This window comes from Elephantulus edwardii, unplaced genomic scaffold (assembly GCF_000299155.1).
Source record: "Elephantulus edwardii isolate Elephantulus edwardi_28Jun2011 unplaced genomic scaffold, EleEdw1.0 scaffold00006, whole genome shotgun sequence".
Lineage (NCBI taxonomy): Eukaryota > Metazoa > Chordata > Mammalia > Macroscelidea > Macroscelididae > Elephantulus > Elephantulus edwardii.
Genome location: NW_006399756.1, coordinates 31,851,022 through 31,870,942, shown reverse-complemented (window position 1 = coordinate 31,870,942; position 19,921 = coordinate 31,851,022). Strand labels below are relative to the sequence as shown.

The window sequence follows — 19,921 nt, the reverse complement described above, 5'->3', positions numbered from 1 at the left end:
CTGAAAACCTGCCAGAAGGTCAGCTCTCAGTTGGTTCTGACTCAACAACACACAACAACAACAATGACCTAAAGGAGACAGGAAAGTCCCTAGGATAATAGGTCCCATTGTTACAGTGGTTCTGGATTTTGGTTTGTGTTACTGAATTGGGTTAGAAGAGGATATAAACTGAAAGTGTCAAGAGAGAAGTGAGAGAAAACAAATCTAAGTATCAGGGGAGAAGTAAGAGTTTGGGCGTTTTATGCTTTGTTTTGCCAACACCTAAGAGAAACAACAACATGCCTGACCCCACATCTCTCTTTTACATATATTTCTGACGATTGCCTCAATGTTCTCTTTTGTGAGTAAATTTCCTTTCTATTTCTTTAGCAGCCTGTATGCTGGTGGCTTAGTGGGTAAAGAGCTGAGATGCCACCACAAAGTCACATTTTTTTTCAATTTACCACCTGTTCTGAGGGAGAAAGATGGATCATTTCCTCATATGCAAATTATAGACTGAAAAATTCACTGAAATGTCAGCTCTGAGTCAATTCTGATTCAAAAGCCCACAACACAACAAAAAGAGACAGCTTGTAGTAGATGAAAGAGTGGGAGGTAGTACTTTATTTACTTTTTATTGTGATTTGAGTGAAAGTTTACCCAGAAAATTAGTTTTCTATTCAATAATTCCTACACATGTTGGGTTTTATTAAGAAAACATCATCTTTATTTTAGAAATTTTGCTACTATCCAATACTTACACTCGTAGTCAATTGTTACGGTATGTATGTTGTTGTTGTTGCTGTTATGTGCCATTGAATCACGTGTGACTAACAGCCCTAAACCCTGCTCTATCTTGTGCCAATCTTATTGTCTCTGTAGTCTACCCCCATTAGCACAGTCACTGAATTAATCCATCTCATTGAGGGTCTTCGTCTCCTGAGCTGTCACTCCACTCTCCCAAGCATGATGTCCCTCTCCAAGAACTGATTTCACCTTGCAACATGTTCAAAGTATGTCAGACGAAGTCCTTGCCTCCAAGGGGCAGCCTGGCTTCCCCCTCTCCAGGACGAACTTGCTCATTCTCTTAGAAGTCCATGATATATTCAATACTTTTCTCCAACACCACAGCTCAAAGACATCAAAACTTCTTCAATCACCCCTAGTCATTGTCCAGCTTTCTGATGCATAGCAAGTAATTGTAAAGATCATGGCCTGTATCAGGTGTATCTTAGTCTACAGACTGACATCATTGTTTTTCAGTACTTTGGAGAGGTCTCTGACAGCAGACTTTGCCAATGCAATTCATTTTTTAATTTCCTTGCTGCTGGTACCAAGAGTGTTGACTGTAGAACCATGCAAACTGAAGCTGTTAACAATCTCAATCCCTTGAACATTTATCATTATGCTGCCAATTGGGCCGGTGGTGAGAATCTTTGTTTTCTTGATGTTGAGCTTCAATCCATATAGAAGGCTGCAGACCTTGACCCTCTGCAACAAGCGCTTCAGGTCCTCCTCAGTTTCAGCAAACAGAATTGTGTCATCTGCATAACATAGATTGTTGATGAATCTACCTCCAATCCTGAGGCCACATTTCTCCTCATAAAGTCCAGCTTCCCAGATAATCTGTTCCATATATTGATTGAAAAGATCACACATCCTTGGTGCAAACCCTTCCCTATTATGAACCATGCAGTGCTTTCTTGCTCTGTTCTGATGACTGCCTCCTAGTCCAAGTATAGGTTTCATATAAGCATAGTCAAGTGTTCTGGATTCCCATTCTTCTCAGAGTCAGCCACAGTTTGTTGTGATAGACAGAGTCAAATGTCTTTACACAGTCAATGAAACAAAGACATTCCTCTGGTACTCTCTGCTTTTCAGCTAAGATTCATCTGACATTAGCTACATTATCCTTAGTACTACAGCCTCTTCTAAACCCAGCGTACACTTCATGCAGTTCTCTGTTGATGTGCTGTTCCAGTTGTTTTTGGATAACCATCAGCAGAATCTTGCTTGCATGTGATATTAATGATATTGTTCAATAATTTTCGTACTCTGTTGGATACCTTTCTTTGGAACGGTAACAAATATAGATCTCTGCCAGTCAGTTAGCCAAGTGGTTGTCCTCCAGGTATCTTGGCACAACTTGGTGAGCACATCCAGGGCAGTGTCTGTTTGTTGAAATATGTCAATTGGTATGTCATCAATACCTGGGGTCTTGTTGTTTGCCAGTTCTTTCAGAGCAGCTTGAACTTTTCCCTTCATCACCGCAGGCTCTTGCTCGTACATTATTTCATGGAATTTTTCTGTGTCTGCCATTTTCTTTTCGTACAATGACTCTGTATACTCTTTCCATCTTCTTTCAATGCTTCTTCTTGTTGTTGTTGTTATGTGCCATCGAGTCGCCTGCAACTCATAGCAACCCTATGTACAACAGCACTAAACCCTGCTCTATCCTGTGCAAATTTTGTCTCTGACACACCTACCCACATTACCCTAGTCACTGAATCAATCCATCTCATCGAGGGTCTTCCTCTCCTGTGCTGTCCCTCCACTCTCCCAAGCATGACATCCCTCTCCAAGGAATGGTCCCACTTTGCAATATGCTCAAAGTAAGTCAGACAAAGCTTCAGAGCAGCCTAATTTAACCCTCTCCAAAATGAACTTGTTCATTCTCTTAGCAGTCTATAGTATATGAAATACTCTTCTCCAGCACCACAGCTCAAAGGCATCAACTCTCCTTCTATCATCCATAGTCATTGTCCAGCCTTCTGATGCAAAGCAAGTGATTGCGAAGACCATGGCCTGTATCAGGCGCACTTTAGTCTCCAGAATGACATCGTTATTCTTCGGTACTTAAGGAAGGTCTTTAACAACAGACTTTCCCATCACAATATCTTTTTTAATTTCCTGGCTTCTGGGGCCAAGAATGTTGATTGTGGAGCCAAACAAAACTAAATCAGTCAGAGATCGATTAAATATGCACTCAAGATGCATTAATAATAATGGGTGACTGGAACACAAAAGTTGGGAACAAAGAAGAAGGATCAATAGTTAGAAAGCATGAACTTGGTGACAGAAATGAAGGTGGAGATGGAAAGACAGAATTTTGCATTATCAATAACTTATTTATTGCAAATACATTTTTATAAGAAACATAAACGCAAGTTATACACATGGATTTTACCTGATGATATGCATAGGAATTGATTACATCTGTGGAAAAACCTCTGGGCTAGCTCAATATCAGCTGTGACAACTAGGCCAGGTGCTGATTGTGGAACAGACCACCAACTACTCAAATGCAAGTTCAAGCTGAAGCTAAGGAAAATGAAATCAAATCCATGCAAACCAAAAATATGACATTGGGTCTACCCCACCTGAATTTCAAAACTACCTCAGGAACAGGTTTGAGGTCTTGAACACTTATGAGCAAAGACCAGATGAGTTATAGGAGGGTATCATGAATATCATCCAGGAAGAGTGCAAAAGGTCATTGAAAAGACAGAGGAGGAAGAGAAGACCAAAATGGATGTCAGAAGAGACTCTGAATATTGCACTAGAATGCCAAGAAGCCAAAGTACAGGGAAGAAAACAAGATATTAAGGAGCTGAACAGAAGATATCAAAAGGCAGAGCGGAAAGACAAAGTAATGTATTATAATGAAATGTGCAAAGAGCTGAAGTAAACAAATCAAAGGGGCTGAACTCACCCAGCATTTCTTAAGATCAAGAAACTGAAGAACAAATTCAAGCCTCGAGTTGCAATACTTAAAGATGCTTTGGGCAGAATATTAAATGATCCTGGAAGTAGTAAAAGATGATAAAAGAATATACAGTCATTGTACCGAAAGGAATTGGCAGACACAGAAAAATTCCATGAGACAACATACAAGCAAGAGCCTATGGTGATGAAGGAAGAAGTTCAAGCTGCTCCAAAAGAATTGTGAAGAAAAAAAAAGGCCCCAGGAATTGATGGTATACCAATTGATATATTTCAACTAACAGATGCTGCCCTAGATGTGCTAAACAAGTTGTGCCAAGCTTTCTGGAGAACAACCACTTGGCTAACTGACTAGAAGAGATCTATATTTTTTTCCATTGCAAAGAAAGATGATCCGACAGAGTGTGGAAATTATCAAACAACATCGTTAATATCACATGCAAGCAAGAGTCTGTTGAAGATTATCCAAAAATGATTGGAACAGCACATTAATAAAGACCAAATGCTTCCTGGATCATTTAATACTCTGCCCAAAGCATCCTTAAGTATTGTAACTCAAGGCTTGAATTTGTTCTTCAGTTCCTTCAGCTTAAGAAATACTGAGTGATTTCAGCCCTTTTGATTTTCTGACTCCAGCTCCTTGCACATTTCACTGTAATACTTCACTTTGTTTTCCTGCCCTGCCCTTCGGAATCTTCTGTTCAACGCCTCCTTATCTTGATTTCTTCCCATTACTTTGGCTTCTCGACACTCTAGTGAAGTATTCAGAGTTTCTTCTCATATCTTGGTCTTTTCTTCCTCCTCTGTCTTTGCAATGACCTTTTGCATTCTTCCTTGTCTCCCAAAAGCCCTCAGGTCATGGCTGACACTTTCAAATTTTGGAGCACAAGGCATGGGGACAGCAGGGCACAGTGGTGGTGGGGGGGTACAGTGCATGCAGCAGGAGGTGACTCAACTGACCATGCACCACACAAGTATGGACAACTACGTCTTCCAGAAGCCCACAGGGCAAGTTATGTGTTGTTGTTGTTGTTGTTGTTGTTGTTGCTGTTATGTGCCATCGAGTCACTTGCAACTCATAGTAACCCTATGTACAACAGCCCTACACCCTGTGCCAATCTCACTGTCTCCAACACACCCATCCCAATTACTCCAGTCACTGAATCAATACACCTCATAGAGGGTCTTCCCCTCCTGTGCTGTCCCTCTAACCTCCCAAGCATGATGTCCCTTTCCAAGGACTCGTCCCTCCTTGCAACATGTCTAAAGTATGTCAGACGGAGCCTCAGAATCCTTGCCTCCAAGGAGCAACCTGGTCTAACCCTCTCCAGAATGAACTTGTTTGTTTTCTTAGCAGTCCATGGTACATTCAATACTCTTCTTCAGCACCACAGCTCAAAGGCATCAATTCTCCTTCTTCCCTCCCTACTCACTGTCCAACTCTCTGATGCTTAACAAGTGATTGCAAAGACCATGGCCTGTATCAGGTGCACCTTAGTCTCCAGAGAGACACCGTTGCTCTTCAGAACTTTGGAGAAGTCCCTAACAGCAGCCTTTCCAATTGCAATACGTCTTTTAATTTCCTGGCTACTGGTGCCAAGAGTGTTGACTGTGGAGCCAAGCAAACCAAAGCTGTGAACAATCTCAATCTTTTCACCATCCATCCTGATGCTGCCAGTTGGTCCAGTGGTGAGAATCTTTGTTTTCTTGATATTGAGCATCAATCCATATTGGAGGCTGCATTCCTTGACCCTCTGCAGCCAGCATTTCAGGTCCTCCTCAGTTTCAGGAGATATATATATATCTATATATATGAAAAATCATCATTAGTCTTTTAACTCAATCTGAAAGATACATACATTCAAAGGTCCCAATTGAAACTTTCAATCCTTCCCAAAAGGCAATCAAGTTTCCTCATCGCTCCTTAATCTAAGCCTTTTGGAGCTGTCATATTAGCAAGTAAAGAATCCAGGCAACTAGCTTCTCATAAATTTTGTTTTAATATCTACAATGCATTTACCCTACTTTTTCTGTGTAGTTCTCATATCCATTAATTTTTTTATCCTATCTCTTCTGTCTTCTAGACTTTGCTGCTCCATGGCCAGTGCTGCTCTTTGGATCTTATGTGGTTAGTTACCCTAAGGAATTACTGTCTTTCGGTGTCTTTGGTCACCTTATAGGTCTGTGTTATGCAGATGATATGATGTTGCTTGCTGAACCTAAAGAGGACATGAGGCATTTGCTTCAGACGGTCAAGAACTGTAGTTTTCAATATGGATTGAAGCTCAACATCAAGAAAGCAAAGATTTTCACCAGTGGGCCAACTGGCAGCTTCATCATGGATGGAGAACAGATTGTGATTGTTGATAACTCAGCTTGCTTGGCTCCGTAATCAACACTTTTGGCACGAGCAGTGAGGAAATCAAAAGACGAATTATACTGGGAAAGTGTGCTGTCAGGGACCTCTCTAGAGAACTGAAGAGCAATGATGTCAGTCTGAAGACAAAGGTGTGCCTAATCTAGCCCATGGTCTTTGTAATTACTTGCTAAGCATCAGAGTGTTGGACAATAACTAAAGATGACAAAAGAAGGATTGCGTTCTGGTGCTGAAGAAGAATGTTGAACATACTGTAGACTGCGAAGAGAACAAATAGGTCTGTCCTGGAAAGGGTGAAAACAAGCTGTTCCCTAGAGGCAAGGATTTTGAAGCTTTGTCTCATATACTTTGGACACATGGCCAGGAGGGAGTAGTCCTTGGAGAGGGGCATCAGTTTTGGAAGGGTGGAGGGACAATGCAGGAGAGGAAGACCAAGGATGAGATGGATTGATTTAGTGACTGGAGAAATGGGATTATGTATGTCAGAGGTGATGAGATTGGTTCAGGATAGGTAGGGCAGGGTTCAGAGCTACTGTACATAGGGTTACTATGAGTTGTAGGCAACTCAGTGGCATATAACAGGAACAGCAACAACATTGCACGAAAGTTAAAATAAGGGGGCAAGTTTTATTGGCTTGGAGTGTATATTAAAGCAATGGCAGGTTTGTTTCCCACTCCTTTCAGGGAAAAAGGCATCCTAGGTAGGAATGTGACTAGCTACCTGCTGAAGCCTGTCTGTCTAGCCTAGATAACAAATGGATATTTCTACTCACAGTTTTATTGTTGCTATTTGGTATCATTGAGTCAACAGTGACTTATAAGCAACTCTATGAACAACAGAACCTTTCCCTATTCTAACCATCCTCAGGATCTGTTATGCTCAAGCCCATTATAGTAGTCATTACACCAATCCACCTAATTAAACGGCTCTCTCTCTTTTGCCAATTCAATACCTTTCTCAGCATGTGACTGGTTTCTCTTGAAAAAAAAAATGTCCAAAGTAAGTGAGATGAAGTTTCACAATTTTTGTCTCTTAAGGAATATTCTGGTTACACTTCCCTCAAGACAGATTCATTTGTTCTTTTGACAGTCCATACTGTCAATACTATTAGCCAACACCACACTTCAAAGGCATTGATATCTTTTTTTCAGTCTTTCTTATTCATTATCCAACTTTCAGATGTACAGGAAGCAACTGAAAGGACCATGGTTTGGATCCAGTGCACCTTAATCTTTAAATTAACATCCTTGCTCTTCATCACTTGAGACAGATTTCCCCAACATACTGTGTTTTGGTTTCTTGACTGCTGCTACTAAAGGTATTGATTGTAGATTTAGGTAAAATTAAACCACTGGCAATTTCAACCTGTTTCCCATCTATCATGATGTTATCTATAGGTCCAGTTATGAGTATTTCTGGGTTTTAGATGTTGAGGTGTAACTAACCCATATTGAAAGCAGTAGTCTTTGATTTGTTTTATATAATGCTTCAAGTCTTCTTCACCTACGAACACGGCTGACTCTGGGTCGTTGTTATTGTTGTTAGGTCTCATGAATTGAGGATGATTCATGGCAACCCTATGAAGAACAGATCTGAAACCTGTCCTATTCTGTGCCATCCTCTTCATCTCTGATACGCTTACTGCAGTCACCGTGTCAATCCATCTCAATGGCGGTCTTTCTCTTTTTTGATGACCCTCCACCCTGCCAAGCATGCCATCTTTTTCCAAGCATGAGAGACAAAACTTTTCATCCTTGTCTTGAAGGAGCACTCCTTTCTTTTTGTAGTCCATGGGATATTCAGTACTCTTCTCCAACACCACAACCCAAAAGTATCAATTCTTCTGTTATCCTTATTCACTGTCCAGCTGACAGATGCATAGCAAGTAATTGAAAAGAGCATGGCCTGAATCAGGTGCACTTTAGTTTTCAGACTGACATCTGAATTTAAAAATCATCTTAAGAACAGGTTTGAGGCATTGATCACCAATGATCGACCAGAGGTGCTGTGAAATGAAGTCAAGGATATCATCCATGAAGAGTGAAAAGGTGTAGAGGAGAAAGAAAACACCAAAACTGAAGTCAGAAGAAACTGTGAAAATTGCACTAGAATGTCAAGAAGCCAAAACAAAGGCAAGATATGCTGAAGTAAAAGAACTGAACAGAAGATTTCAAAGGGTAACCTGAGAAGACAAAGCAAAGTATTATATCAATAGTGCAAAGAACTGGAATTAGAGAATAAAAAGGGAAGAGCTCACTCAGCATTTCTCAAACTAAAAGACCTGAAAAACAAATTCAGGCCTTGTGCTATAATATTGAAAGATGCCATGGGCAAAATCTTGAATGATCCAGTAAGCACTAAAAGAAGATGGGAGGAATACACAAAGCCACTTTACCAAAAAGAACTGGTGAACTCTAAGTTTGTTGTTATTGTTGTGTGCTATCGAGTTGTTTGTGACTCATAGCGATCTTATGTACAAGAGCCCTAAACGCCGTTCTATTCTGTGCCAACCTCGCTGTCTCAAACACATTCCTTCCCACCACTCCCCTCACAGAATTGATCCATCTCATCGAGGGTCTTCCTCTCCTGCACTGTCCCTCCACTCTCCCAAACATGATGTCCCTCTCCAAGGACCAGTCCCTCCTTGCAACATGCCCAAAGTATGTCAGACGAAGCTTCAGAATCCTCGACTCCAGGAAACATTCTGGCTTCACCCTCTCCAGGACAAACCTGTTTGTTCTCCTAGCAGTCCATGGTATATTCAACATGCTTCTCCAGCACCACAACTCAAAGGCATCAATTCTCTTTCTATCATCCCTATTCACTGTCCACCTCTCCGATGCATAGCATGTAAGTGCAAAGACTTTAGCCTGGATCAGGCGCACCTTAGTCTCCAGCCTGACGTCATTGCACTTCAATACTCTTGAGAGGTCCCTCACAGCTGATCTTCCCAATGCAATTTGTCTCCTATTTCCTGGCTGCTGTTACCAAGAGTGTTGACTGTGAAGCCAAGCAAACTAAAACTGTTAACTATCTCAGTCTCTCCACCATCCATACTGATGCTGCCAATTGGCCCAGTGCTGAGAATCTTTGTTTTCTTGATATTGAGCTTCAATCCATATTGAAGACTGTAGTCCTTGACCTTCTGCAGCAAGTCCTTCAGGTCCTCCTCAGTTTCAGTGAGCAGGGTTGTGTCATCTGCATAACGCAGGTGGTTGACAATTCTTCCACCAATCCTAATGCCACATTCCTCCTCTTACAGCCCAGTGTCTCAGATGATCTGTTCTGCATACAGATTGAAAAGGTATGGAGACAAAATACATCCCTGACGGACCCCTTTCTTGATTTTGAACCATCCATTGTCTCCCTGCTCTATTCTAATGACTGCTTCTTGGTCCAAGTAGAGGTTTCGCATTAGCATGATCAAATGTTCTGGGATTCCAATTCTTCTCAGAGTCAGCCACAGCTTGTTGTGATCCACAATCAAAAATCTTTGCATAGTCAATGAAGCACAGATAGACATTCTTCTGGTATTTTTTGCTTTCTGCCAAGATCCATCTTACATTGGCTATAATATCCCCACGACCTCTTCTAAATCCAGCCTGCACATCTGGCAGTTCTCTGTTGACATATTGTTTCAAACGTTTTTGGATCATTTTCAGCAGAATCTTGCTTGCATGTGATATCAATGATATTGTTCGATAATTTCCACACTTTGTTGGGTCACCTTTTTTTGGAATGGGAACAAATATCGATCCCTTCCAGTCAGTTGGCCAGCTGGCTATCCTCCAGATTTCCTGGCACAACCTAGAGGGCACATACATCCAGGGTAGCGTCTGTTTGTTGAAATAAATCAATTGGTATGCAGTCAACTCCTGGAGTCTTGTTCTTTGCCAATTCCTTCACAGCAACTTGAACTTCCTCCTTCATCACCATAGGTTCTTGCTCACTCTGTGTCAGCCATTTCCTTCTGATACAGTGACTCTGTGTACTCCTTCCATCTTCTGTTAGAAGAGTTTAATTTACCATGGAAAAGAACCACTAGTGCTGGGTTTGTGCCTTTACAAGGATTTCACAACCATTCTTTTTGGAAGTCTCACAAATCACATGGAAAATATTTCATATACAGCAACAATTATTTTTTAATTGGAGAGGTGTCAAAGATAATATGTAGAATTACTGTCATCATATTTTGATAATTCAAGAAAAATGGAAACTAAAATTTACACAAAATCCTGCAAATGAATGTTTATAGCTGCTTTACCCATGCTCCCTAGGGCTAGAGACAATTAAAATATCCTCTACAAACTGTGGTACATTTCATATAATGGAATACTAAAAACCACACTGCAATGGTGAAACCAAGTTTCTCCTTGGAATCCCTCTCACATACTTTGGGCATGTGGCCAGGAGAGACCTGTCCTTGGAGAAGGACATGATGCTCAAAAGTGTGGAGGGACAGCGCAGGAAAGAAAGACTCCAGATGAGATGGATTAATACAGTAACTGGGCCAATGAGGGTTGGTGTGTCGGAGTCAGTGAGACAGGCTCAGGACAGGGCAGTGTTCAGAGCTGCTGTACTAGGGTTGCTATGGGTCACAGGCGACTCAGCAGTGTCAGAACATACTTATTGTTGATGATCCAGCAGGTTTTCAGAGGTTGTAAAGCACAAAAGAGGGAGAATGCCCATTTTTCTCCTGTGGAGCCACTGGTAGATTTTATCTGCTAGAGAGAAGTGCCTTTGAGTCATCAGTGCAACTTTCTAGAGACTACATCACCAGGACTCTGGAATGCTACTCAGTCATAAAAATAAATGAACATAGATACATTAAGTAGGATTGATTTCAAATGTATTATGCTAAGTAAATAAAACCATACAGGTCGCTATGAGTCGTGCTTGACTTGATGGCAATCAACAACAACATATTTTAATAAAAAACTAAAACACTTGTTTCGGAAGATCAAAGACTATAGCTTTCAATATAGGTTACATCTCAACATCACCACTGGACCAATAGGCAACATCATGATAAATTGAGAAAGCATTGAAGTTGTCAATAATTTCACTTTATTTGGATCCACAATCAACACCCATGGTAGCAGCAGGCAAGAAACCAAAAGACATGCTGAATTGAGGAAATCTGCTGTCAAAGACCTCTCCATAGTGCTAAAGAGCAAGGATGTCAGTTTAAAGGCTAACATGTGCCTGGTCCAACCATGGTCTTTTCAATTGCTTAAGGTGTGGTGCTGGAGAAGAGTACTGAACATACCATGGACTGTCAAGAGAACAAACAGGTGTACCCTGAAGAGGGTGAAACCAAGCTTCTCTTTGGAGGCAAGGATTTTGAAGCTTCATCTCATATACATTGGGCATGTGGCCAGGAGAGACCAGTCCTTGGAGAAGGACATCATGCTTGGAAGGATCGAGGGACAGCTCAGGAGAGGAAGACCCAGGATGAGATGGATTGATACAGTAACTGGTGTAATGGGGGTAAATGTGACAGAGACAGTGAGACTGGTTCAGGAGAGTGCAGCATTCAGAGCTATTTACACAGAGTTGTTATGTGTCGCAGGCAACTCAATGGTACATAACAACAATATATCTGAAAGTTGGATAATGAATAAGTCAGACAGGAGGTGTGGTGTTGGAGCAGAGTACTTAATAACTCACAGACTGGCAAAAACAAAAAAAAAACTCTCTCTTCAAAGAAATGTAATTAGGATGCTTGTTGGAGACAAGGATCGTCAAACTTCATCTCACTTACTTTGGACATATTTTTCAAAAGAACCGGTCTTTAGAGTGAGACATCATGCTGGGAAAGATAGAAAGTCAGAAAAATAAAGGAAGACCCTCACTGAGACGGACTACTATACCAAGATCATGAGGATGGCTCAGGATAGAGCAAGGTTCAGATCTGTTCTTCATAGAGTTGCCATGAGATGTACTTGACTTGACAAGCACCTAACAACATTTATAACTAAATTGACTGTTAGTCGTTTCCAACAGGTGAGGCGTGGGGGAGGGACAGACCATTTTGGAGGGTGACAGAAATGACTGTGATGACTGCAAGCTTAAGCATTTTTGTGTCAAAACAGTATATCAAACACAGAGTATTATATTTTATGGCATAAATTGGAAAATAAATGCACAGAAATAACATAAAACAATATACGCACATAATAGATTCAGAGAAGAATCTCTGATGGCAAATAGTATATAATCTAAGTAAAAAGTCTCCTGTGTGATAAAATGGCATGGAGCTAAATCCACACATCATACTAATGTCAATTTTCTGCTTTAGAAAACTTACTATAATTACATAGCCATTGGAGGGAGCTGGGTAAAGTGTACAACTAAACTCTTTTTAAAAATTGCTGTGAATCAAACTCCCTTTAATAAACTTCCAGATCCTTTCTTCTAAAGGCAACCACTTACTACAAATATAATGTTTAACCTATGCACATGCCGTCTAGTTTGTGTGTGTATAAATTTATACATGTTGTTGTTGTTATGTGCCATCGAGTCATTTGCTACTCATAGCGACCCTATGCACAACAGCCCTAAACCCTGCTCTATCCTGCGCCAACCACACTGCCTCCGACACACCCATCCCGATTACCCCAGTCACCGAATCAATCCATCTCATAGAGGGTTTAAAACAAATGGCAGCATATTATACATACTGTTCTACATATTATTTCAGGTATTACTTTAGAGATACTTATCATATCACATACTCATAAATCTACCTCATTCTTTTTTCCTGCTGCATACTACTCCATAGCATAGCTTCCGAGATTATTTCAATGTTTGCTTAAATGTGAACATTCAGATCTTAACAAGGAATTTTAAATCACTAGGAAATTTTTACTACAGGAGAGATTAGATAGATTCAGACCAAAAACTACAAATTCTCACACCTCAAGATTTGCCTCTAGAATCCCTTTTCACCAGAATCCCACGGCTGTTGAGCAGATAGATACAAACCCATTGCAACCTCTGTCGAATTTCCCACGCTATAAATCTTTACAGGAGGAGACCGGCTACCTCGTTTTTCTCCCCAGACCAGGGGTGGATTTGAACCAGCAACCTTTCGGTTAGCAGTCTAATATGTTACGCACTAGGACCCCCAGGGTACCCAAATGGGAAAAGAACTTAGTTCTTTGAGAGGCGAATTGCTGGAATGTTCCTGGCCAATAGGGAAGCACTGGGGCCAGCGGAGAATTACTGCCGGGTAGGAGTTCGCGGAGGGGCGCCCTTCACTGGAGTCGGAAGCCTCGCTCCAAGCAAGCTCTTCAAGGAGGCAGCTTAGATAAACCGAAGTGTGGCAGCAATATAGGAATGTGCTCGGGCAGGATGCGTTCGTTCCTGGTGGGGACCTCTCGGCCTGTGCGGGCCGTGAGCCCCGCAGGCTCCAGCCCACGCGCGCAGGGGGTGTCCACGTGGTGACCCGCCTAGGGCCGGGTTCCGGGCTCCGGCTCCTCCTCCCTACCGCTCGCGGTCGGCTTTCTGCAGTATCACGTGCAGCCGCGCCGGGTGCAGGATGGCGGCGGCGGCGGCGGCGGCAGCGCCGGTGGGTGTCAGGCTCCGGGACTGCTGCAGTCAGGGCGCCGTCCTCCTGCTCTTCTTCTCTCTGTCACCCCGACCTCCGGCCACGGACGCCTGGCTACTCGGACTGCGGCCCGAGGACACCGCAGGAGGCCGCGTGTCCCTGGAGGGGGGCACCCTGCGCGCGGCTGAAGGCACCAGTTTCCTCCTGCGCGTCTATTTCCAGCCCGGGCCCACGGCACCCTCGGCGCGGGTCCCTTCGCCCACCCTCTCCTCGGGGGAAAACGGCACCGGCGACTGGGCTCCGCGGCTCGTGTTTATCGAGGAGCCTCCAGGCGGGAGCAGCGTGCCGCCCAGCGCAATTCCCACGCGCCCCCCTGGGCCGCAGCGCTGCCGAGAGCAGAGCGACTGGGCTTCGGACGTGGAGGTCCTGGGGCCCCTGCGGCCCGGGGGCGTGGCGGGCTCGGCCCTAGTCCAGGTGCGGGTGCGGGAGCTGCGCAAAGGGGAAGCGGAGCAGGGCAGCGCGGGCGGTGGCGGGAAGCTCTTCTCGCTGTGCGCCTGGGACGGGCGCGCTTGGCACCACCACGGCGCCGCCGGCGGCTTCCTGCTGCGCGTCCGGCCGCGGCTCTACGGCCGGGTCGGCGACCTGCTGACCCCCGCCTGGCTGCGGGCACTCGGGGCCCTCCTGCTGCTCGCCTTGTCTGCCCTGTTCAGCGGCCTGCGCCTCAGTCTGCTCTCGCTGGACCCGGTGGAGTTACGGGTGCTGCGGAACAGCGGCTCGGCCACCGAGCAGGAGCAGGCACGGCGCGTGCAGGCGGTGCGCGGCAGGGGGACCCATCTACTCTGCACCCTGCTCCTGGGCCAAGCCGGAGCCAACGCAGCCCTGGCCGGCTGGCTGTACGCCTCGCTGCCTCCGGGCGTCGGAGGTACGGGGGAAGACTACTACAGCGAGGCCGGGATTCACTTCCCGTGGCTGCCGGCGCTCGTGTGCACCGGCGCGGTGTTCCTGGGCTCCGAGATCTGTCCCTACTCGGTGTGTTCCCGACATGGGCTGGCCATTGCCTCGCACAGCGTGTGCCTGACCAGGCTCCTGATGGCTGCTGCCTTCCCAGTGTGCTACCCGCTGGGCCGCCTGCTGGACTGGGCGCTGCGCCAGGAGATCAGCACCTTCTACACGCGGGAGAAACTGCTGGAGACGCTGCGGGCTGCAGACCCCTACAACGACCTAGTGAAGGAGGAGCTCAACATCATCCAGGGCGCCCTAGAACTTCGCACCAAGGTGGTGGAGGAGGTGTTGACCCCTCTCGGAGACTGCTTTATGCTTTGCTCGGACGCTGTGCTTGACTTCGCCACGGTGTCCGAGATCCTGCGCAGCGGCTACACGCGCATCCCTGTGTATGAAGGCGACCAGCGACACAACATTGTGGACATTCTATTTGTCAAAGATCTGGCCTTCGTGGACCCGGACGACTGCACTCCACTTCTCACTGTCACCCGCTTCTACAACCGGCCCCTACACTGCGTCTTCAATGATACCCGGCTGGACACGGTCCTGGAGGAGTTCAAGAAGGGTGAGCAGTGGCCTATTTCCTCCTCTATCTCTTATCCCCCCCTTCAAAGATGTCCCTTCCCGTGGTAACTGTGAGAGGGAGGCTTCAGGTACCCAAAGTAACTTCTCTCAGTATTCAAAACTCAAGGAAGGCCTATTTCATGGCTTCCCTGGCTATTTTCATCTCACGCCTTAAAACATTCTTTGCCCCTGAGCCCCGAGTTTAATTGCTTGACGATGGAGGCACCAAATTCCTCATTCTTTCCTTCCCAGCCGTTTATTTACAGGGTGCTAGATACTGTGCTGGATGGACTCTACAGATGACCCTTGGAGGTCATTGAACAGCTCTCCAACTATCACAGGAGGCCCCTCCTCAGGTTCCTGTAACAAATAGCATTCTTTTAAAACTCCTCTTAAAGCTGGAACCTTACCATTTACAAGGAAAACTAATTCCATTGCTGGACAGCTCCAGCTGCTGGCAACGTCTTCCTTCCTTAGAGCAGAAATCGCCTTCTACGGCTTCTCCCTGGGCCTGGGCCTGTTTCTGTCCACTCGGCACCTTGGAAATCCCCCTGAAGTTTAACTTCCCACAGGCTGTTCATTCAACACACAAGTGCCCAGATTGGGAGTGAAATGTTGAATAAGGCGGTAGAGTTTTATTCTTCTGGAAAAGTGTGGTCCTATGAGGTAGGGTGGATCTGATCTGGCCCCGGGGAACTATTCTGGAGAGAGGGACCACTTCAGCAAATATGTGGCATTTCCTTCAGACCTGTTAATTCTAGCCCCTGAACCTCAAGCGTGGTGTCATGTTTATGAGTTTTGTTTTGAGAAGCTGCCTTCTGGGATTGTGTATAATTCAGCCAAAGAAAATCAGCTTCGACACTTTATAGAGTTGAACCTCTCAGCATGACAGTTTGTCTGATCCTCTTGTTTTTTTAGTCCAGAAGGACCTTCCTTAGGTTGTTTTTTAAAATCAAATCTATTTTCAAGAGTCACCATTGAGAACATACAGAAGACTTTTTCACAGACTCTGAAACCGTTTCCAAAATTATCTGACATTAGTGATGTGCCTAGAAAAGTGCAGAATGTTCTGGAACAACCATTTTGAAGGAGGTATTCATCTGAACATATGAGTTGGCATACTTATAAAAACAAAATAGTCCCACTTCCTAACTTTAGAATTAGGCTTAAAATGTAGCCTCTTTGTAACTAGTAGGACTCACACTTGCCTGGGTATTTTAAAACATTATTTTTGTTGCTGTCTGTAAAAAAAAAACCCAATCTCATTACATTTAGGTACTCTTTAGAATTTTGCATACATACTCTTCTTTCTACCATAATATTTTTAAACAAGTGAAATTATATTAAATATTTAAAAAAATCTAGAAGGAAGAATTCCAAAATCTTCTCTCAACCTCAGCCCTAGACTTTTCTGTTGATATTGTGAGAAGAAGAAAGGAGCTATTTTAAGCCTTTTTTTACCCCTCTATAGTCTTTGCCCCTGAAACTATGCCTGAGTAGTTCCCATTACACTTGAGATTAATCCATCCACTTTAAAAGTATTCTTCTATTTTGTGTGCTTTATGGAAGGAAATCTGGAATTGGGGCATAAGAGCAATGGAATAACTATAATGTGATAGCTGAATCAGAGTGCAGTTAATATAATGTCTCATTTTCATTTACTGATGGAAGACAGTTTAATGAAACTCTTGTAAACTCCTTTATTCCTTATTTTTTAGCATGTCTATGGTCTTCAGCAATGGAGAGACAAAGCCTGCCTTCCCTCAGGAAGTTGACAGACAGTCTAGATAAACATGAAGTGAAAGCTACAATCCTTGACCTTTGTGTCTTTAGCATCTTACACAGTAGGCAGTTCCAAAAACTCTGTATTCATCTGAAATTAGTCCCTGTTAGAGAATTTCTAAACTGGGCCTGAAAAAGCTTCCATTTATCAAGTGGGAACCAACTCCTAGCTGACCCTCCTGTGGGGTTTCAGAGGCAATAAATCCCATGGGAGGAGCCTGCCCTTCTTATTCCCGCAAAGCAGCTAGTGCATTCAAACCACATGTCTTTTGTTTGGCTGCTTGACTCCTTGCCACTAAGCCACCAGAATTCTTGATTGCTTATTAGAAATAAAGAATTTCAGATCCCACTCTAAATCCACTAAATAAAAGTCTCTATTTTAATAAGACCCTAGGTGATTCATGAGCATTTTAAATTTGAGAAGCTTTACCTTCAGAGAACCATTATTAACAGTGAATTGTAGGTCTACTTAGAATAGAATAAGGAAAAGGAATAATTATGAAGGTGTGTTCTCAGGCTCCCAGCCTTTTAATACATTAGTCATTTTCTATACTTATGTTTGTAGCATTGATAAAGAGAGGAAAGTGAGTTTAACTACTTTTCTTTACCATTAAAAATAACTTCTTAAGCAAGTCTAATAGCCTCTATATTTCCCTCATCTCTTTACATCTCAAGGAACTTAACCATCTAAATAGACCCCTTTAGGAGGTAGAAGGGGAAAATGGTAATATTACTAATAGGGGTAATAGCTACCATTAATTGAGCAACAGCTGTGCCAGGCACCATGCCAAGCCCTTTACATACTCAAAAACAGTCCTCCTGAGTGGGTATTATTAACTCCATTTTTAAAGATGAAGAAACTAAAGCTCAGTTCAATTGCATGATTTTCCACAGCTAATAACTGACTGAATTGTAATTTGGACCAGGTCTGCAGGCCTCCAGATCCTATTCTTTTTTCCACTATAGCTGTCTGATTTCATTTTCCACCTCAAACTCCTGCCATTAATGGGGTTCAGAGCTCATCTTTTTACCTTTGATTTGCAGTCTATAGCTGATTCACCTCTAGTTTCTACAAGTTAGAAGTGTATCTTTTTTAATTACAGTCTAGTTTCTGCAAGTTAGAAGTGTAACTCTATTCAGAACTTTTATGCCTTACGTTTTTCTTATCTGATCTTTGATCACAACCCCTCAGCTACAGTTAAGAAACCTGCTCGCATCATAATTCAGTTAGTGTACTCCTAGGCTGAGCTACAAAACCAGATGATGTGACTCCAAAGCCCATTTGGGATTTTGTCTCTGTACTTCTTACGAGTTGAATGCCTTTAAAAGTGGGAACAGGAAAATGACCTTTTCTGCCAGCATGTTTGACAATGGCATATTCCCTCTCACTGGACTGCAAATTCCTTGAGGTCAACAAGTGAATCTTATTTACTTTCTAGTCCCAAGACTGGCACAGTGGCCATCATGGCTAGAGGGTCAATAAATATTCTTTGAGTAAATAATTTTAAATAGCTGACTTCTGTTATATTCCTGTTCTTGAATGAGGCCAGCCCTAAGTACTGAATAATTAATATTGTACCACTGACCACAAAAAATCTTCCCTCTTTCTTCTCCTAAATTTTCCACTCTAATTAGAGGCACCACTGAACCTCCAGCTTCCATGCTAGAATCTTCTCTTTACCTCTCACCATCATCCTGCTAGTCACCAGAGACTGTCAAATTTTGCATGCAAAATAGTTTTTTTTCATTTATATCATTATTATGCATAACATAGACCATTCTTTAACTTACTTGCTATTTTAATCGACAAATAGTAATTGTGTACCTGTTATATGAATGAACATAGTTGATATCATCCCTCTCTCCGTGGAGCTTAGCTTTCAGTCTGGGCCAAGAAACAGATAGGAAACAAGTGTTTTGCTATCGATGTTAATTGCCATAGAATCAAAACCACTCATAGCTGACCTTCCAGTGGATTTTCAGAGAATTTCAGTCACACTGGAAGAGACCGTCCATCTTTCTCGTGTGATTCTTCAGCTGATGGATTAAAACTTTTGAGTTTCAAAGTCTTTGAGTTGACAGTTGTTGTGCACTGTCGAGTAGGAACCAACCCATAGCTGACCCTCCTGCAGGTTTTCAGAGGCAGTGATTAGCATGGGAGGTGAGTGCCCATCCTCCCAAGGAGCAGCTAATGGACTCGAACCACGTGCCTTCCTGATTGCAGCACAGCTTCTTGCCACTAGGCCAGCAGAGCTCTCTTTTATTTGAGGTTTGATACCAGAATACCTAAATTGAATTCTGAATTTGAACAAGTTACTTAACCTATTTATGTCTGTTTCACTAACAATAAAATGAAGATAATAACAATGTTTATTTGCAGGATCATTTGGAATTTGAGCTGTGGTGCTGGAGAAGAGTATTATATATACCATGGACTGCTAGGAGAACAAACAGGTTCAACCTGGAGAGGATGAAGCCAGGCTATTCCTTGGAGGCAAGGATTCTGAAGTCCCGTCTGGCATATTTTAGGCATTTTGCAAGGAGTGACCAGTCATTGGAGAGGGACATTATGCTTGGAAGGGAGATGAAGGGACAGCCAGAGGGAAAGACCCTCAATGAGATGGGTTGACCCAGTGACTGGAGTAATGAGGGGTAGGTGTGTCGGAGACAGTAAGGTTGGCTCAGGATAGAGCAGGCTTCAGAGTTGTTGTACATAGGGTCGCTATGAGTCACCAGCGACTCAGTGGCACATAACAACAACAATACATTGTTGTTGTTGTTGTTATGTGCCATCGAGTCGTTTGCAACCCATAGCGACCCTATGTACAACAGCCCTAAACCATGCTCTATCCTGTGCCAATCTCATTGCCTCTGACACACCCATCCCGATTACCCTAGTCACTGAATCAGTCCACCTTATAGAGGGTCTTCCCCTCCTGTG

The 19,921-nt window shown here is 43.4% G+C and overlaps 1 protein-coding gene across 2 annotated transcripts in view; it reads left to right on the top strand.

Moving 5' to 3' along the window:
- The first annotated feature begins 13,623 nt into the window (after positions 1 to 13,623).
- The window catches only part of CNNM1 (cyclin M1), a 73,086-nt gene continuing 66,788 nt past the window's right edge, over positions 13,624 to 19,921 (top strand). Inside the window, exon 1 of one of the 2 annotated variants that reach the window (XM_006880041.1) lies at positions 13,624 to 15,199. In XM_006880041.1, the coding sequence (XP_006880103.1) occupies positions 13,624 to 15,199 (1,576 nt within the window). The remainder of the gene's footprint in view (positions 15,200 to 19,921) is intronic. The other variant, XM_006880042.1, reaches the window with a different exon arrangement.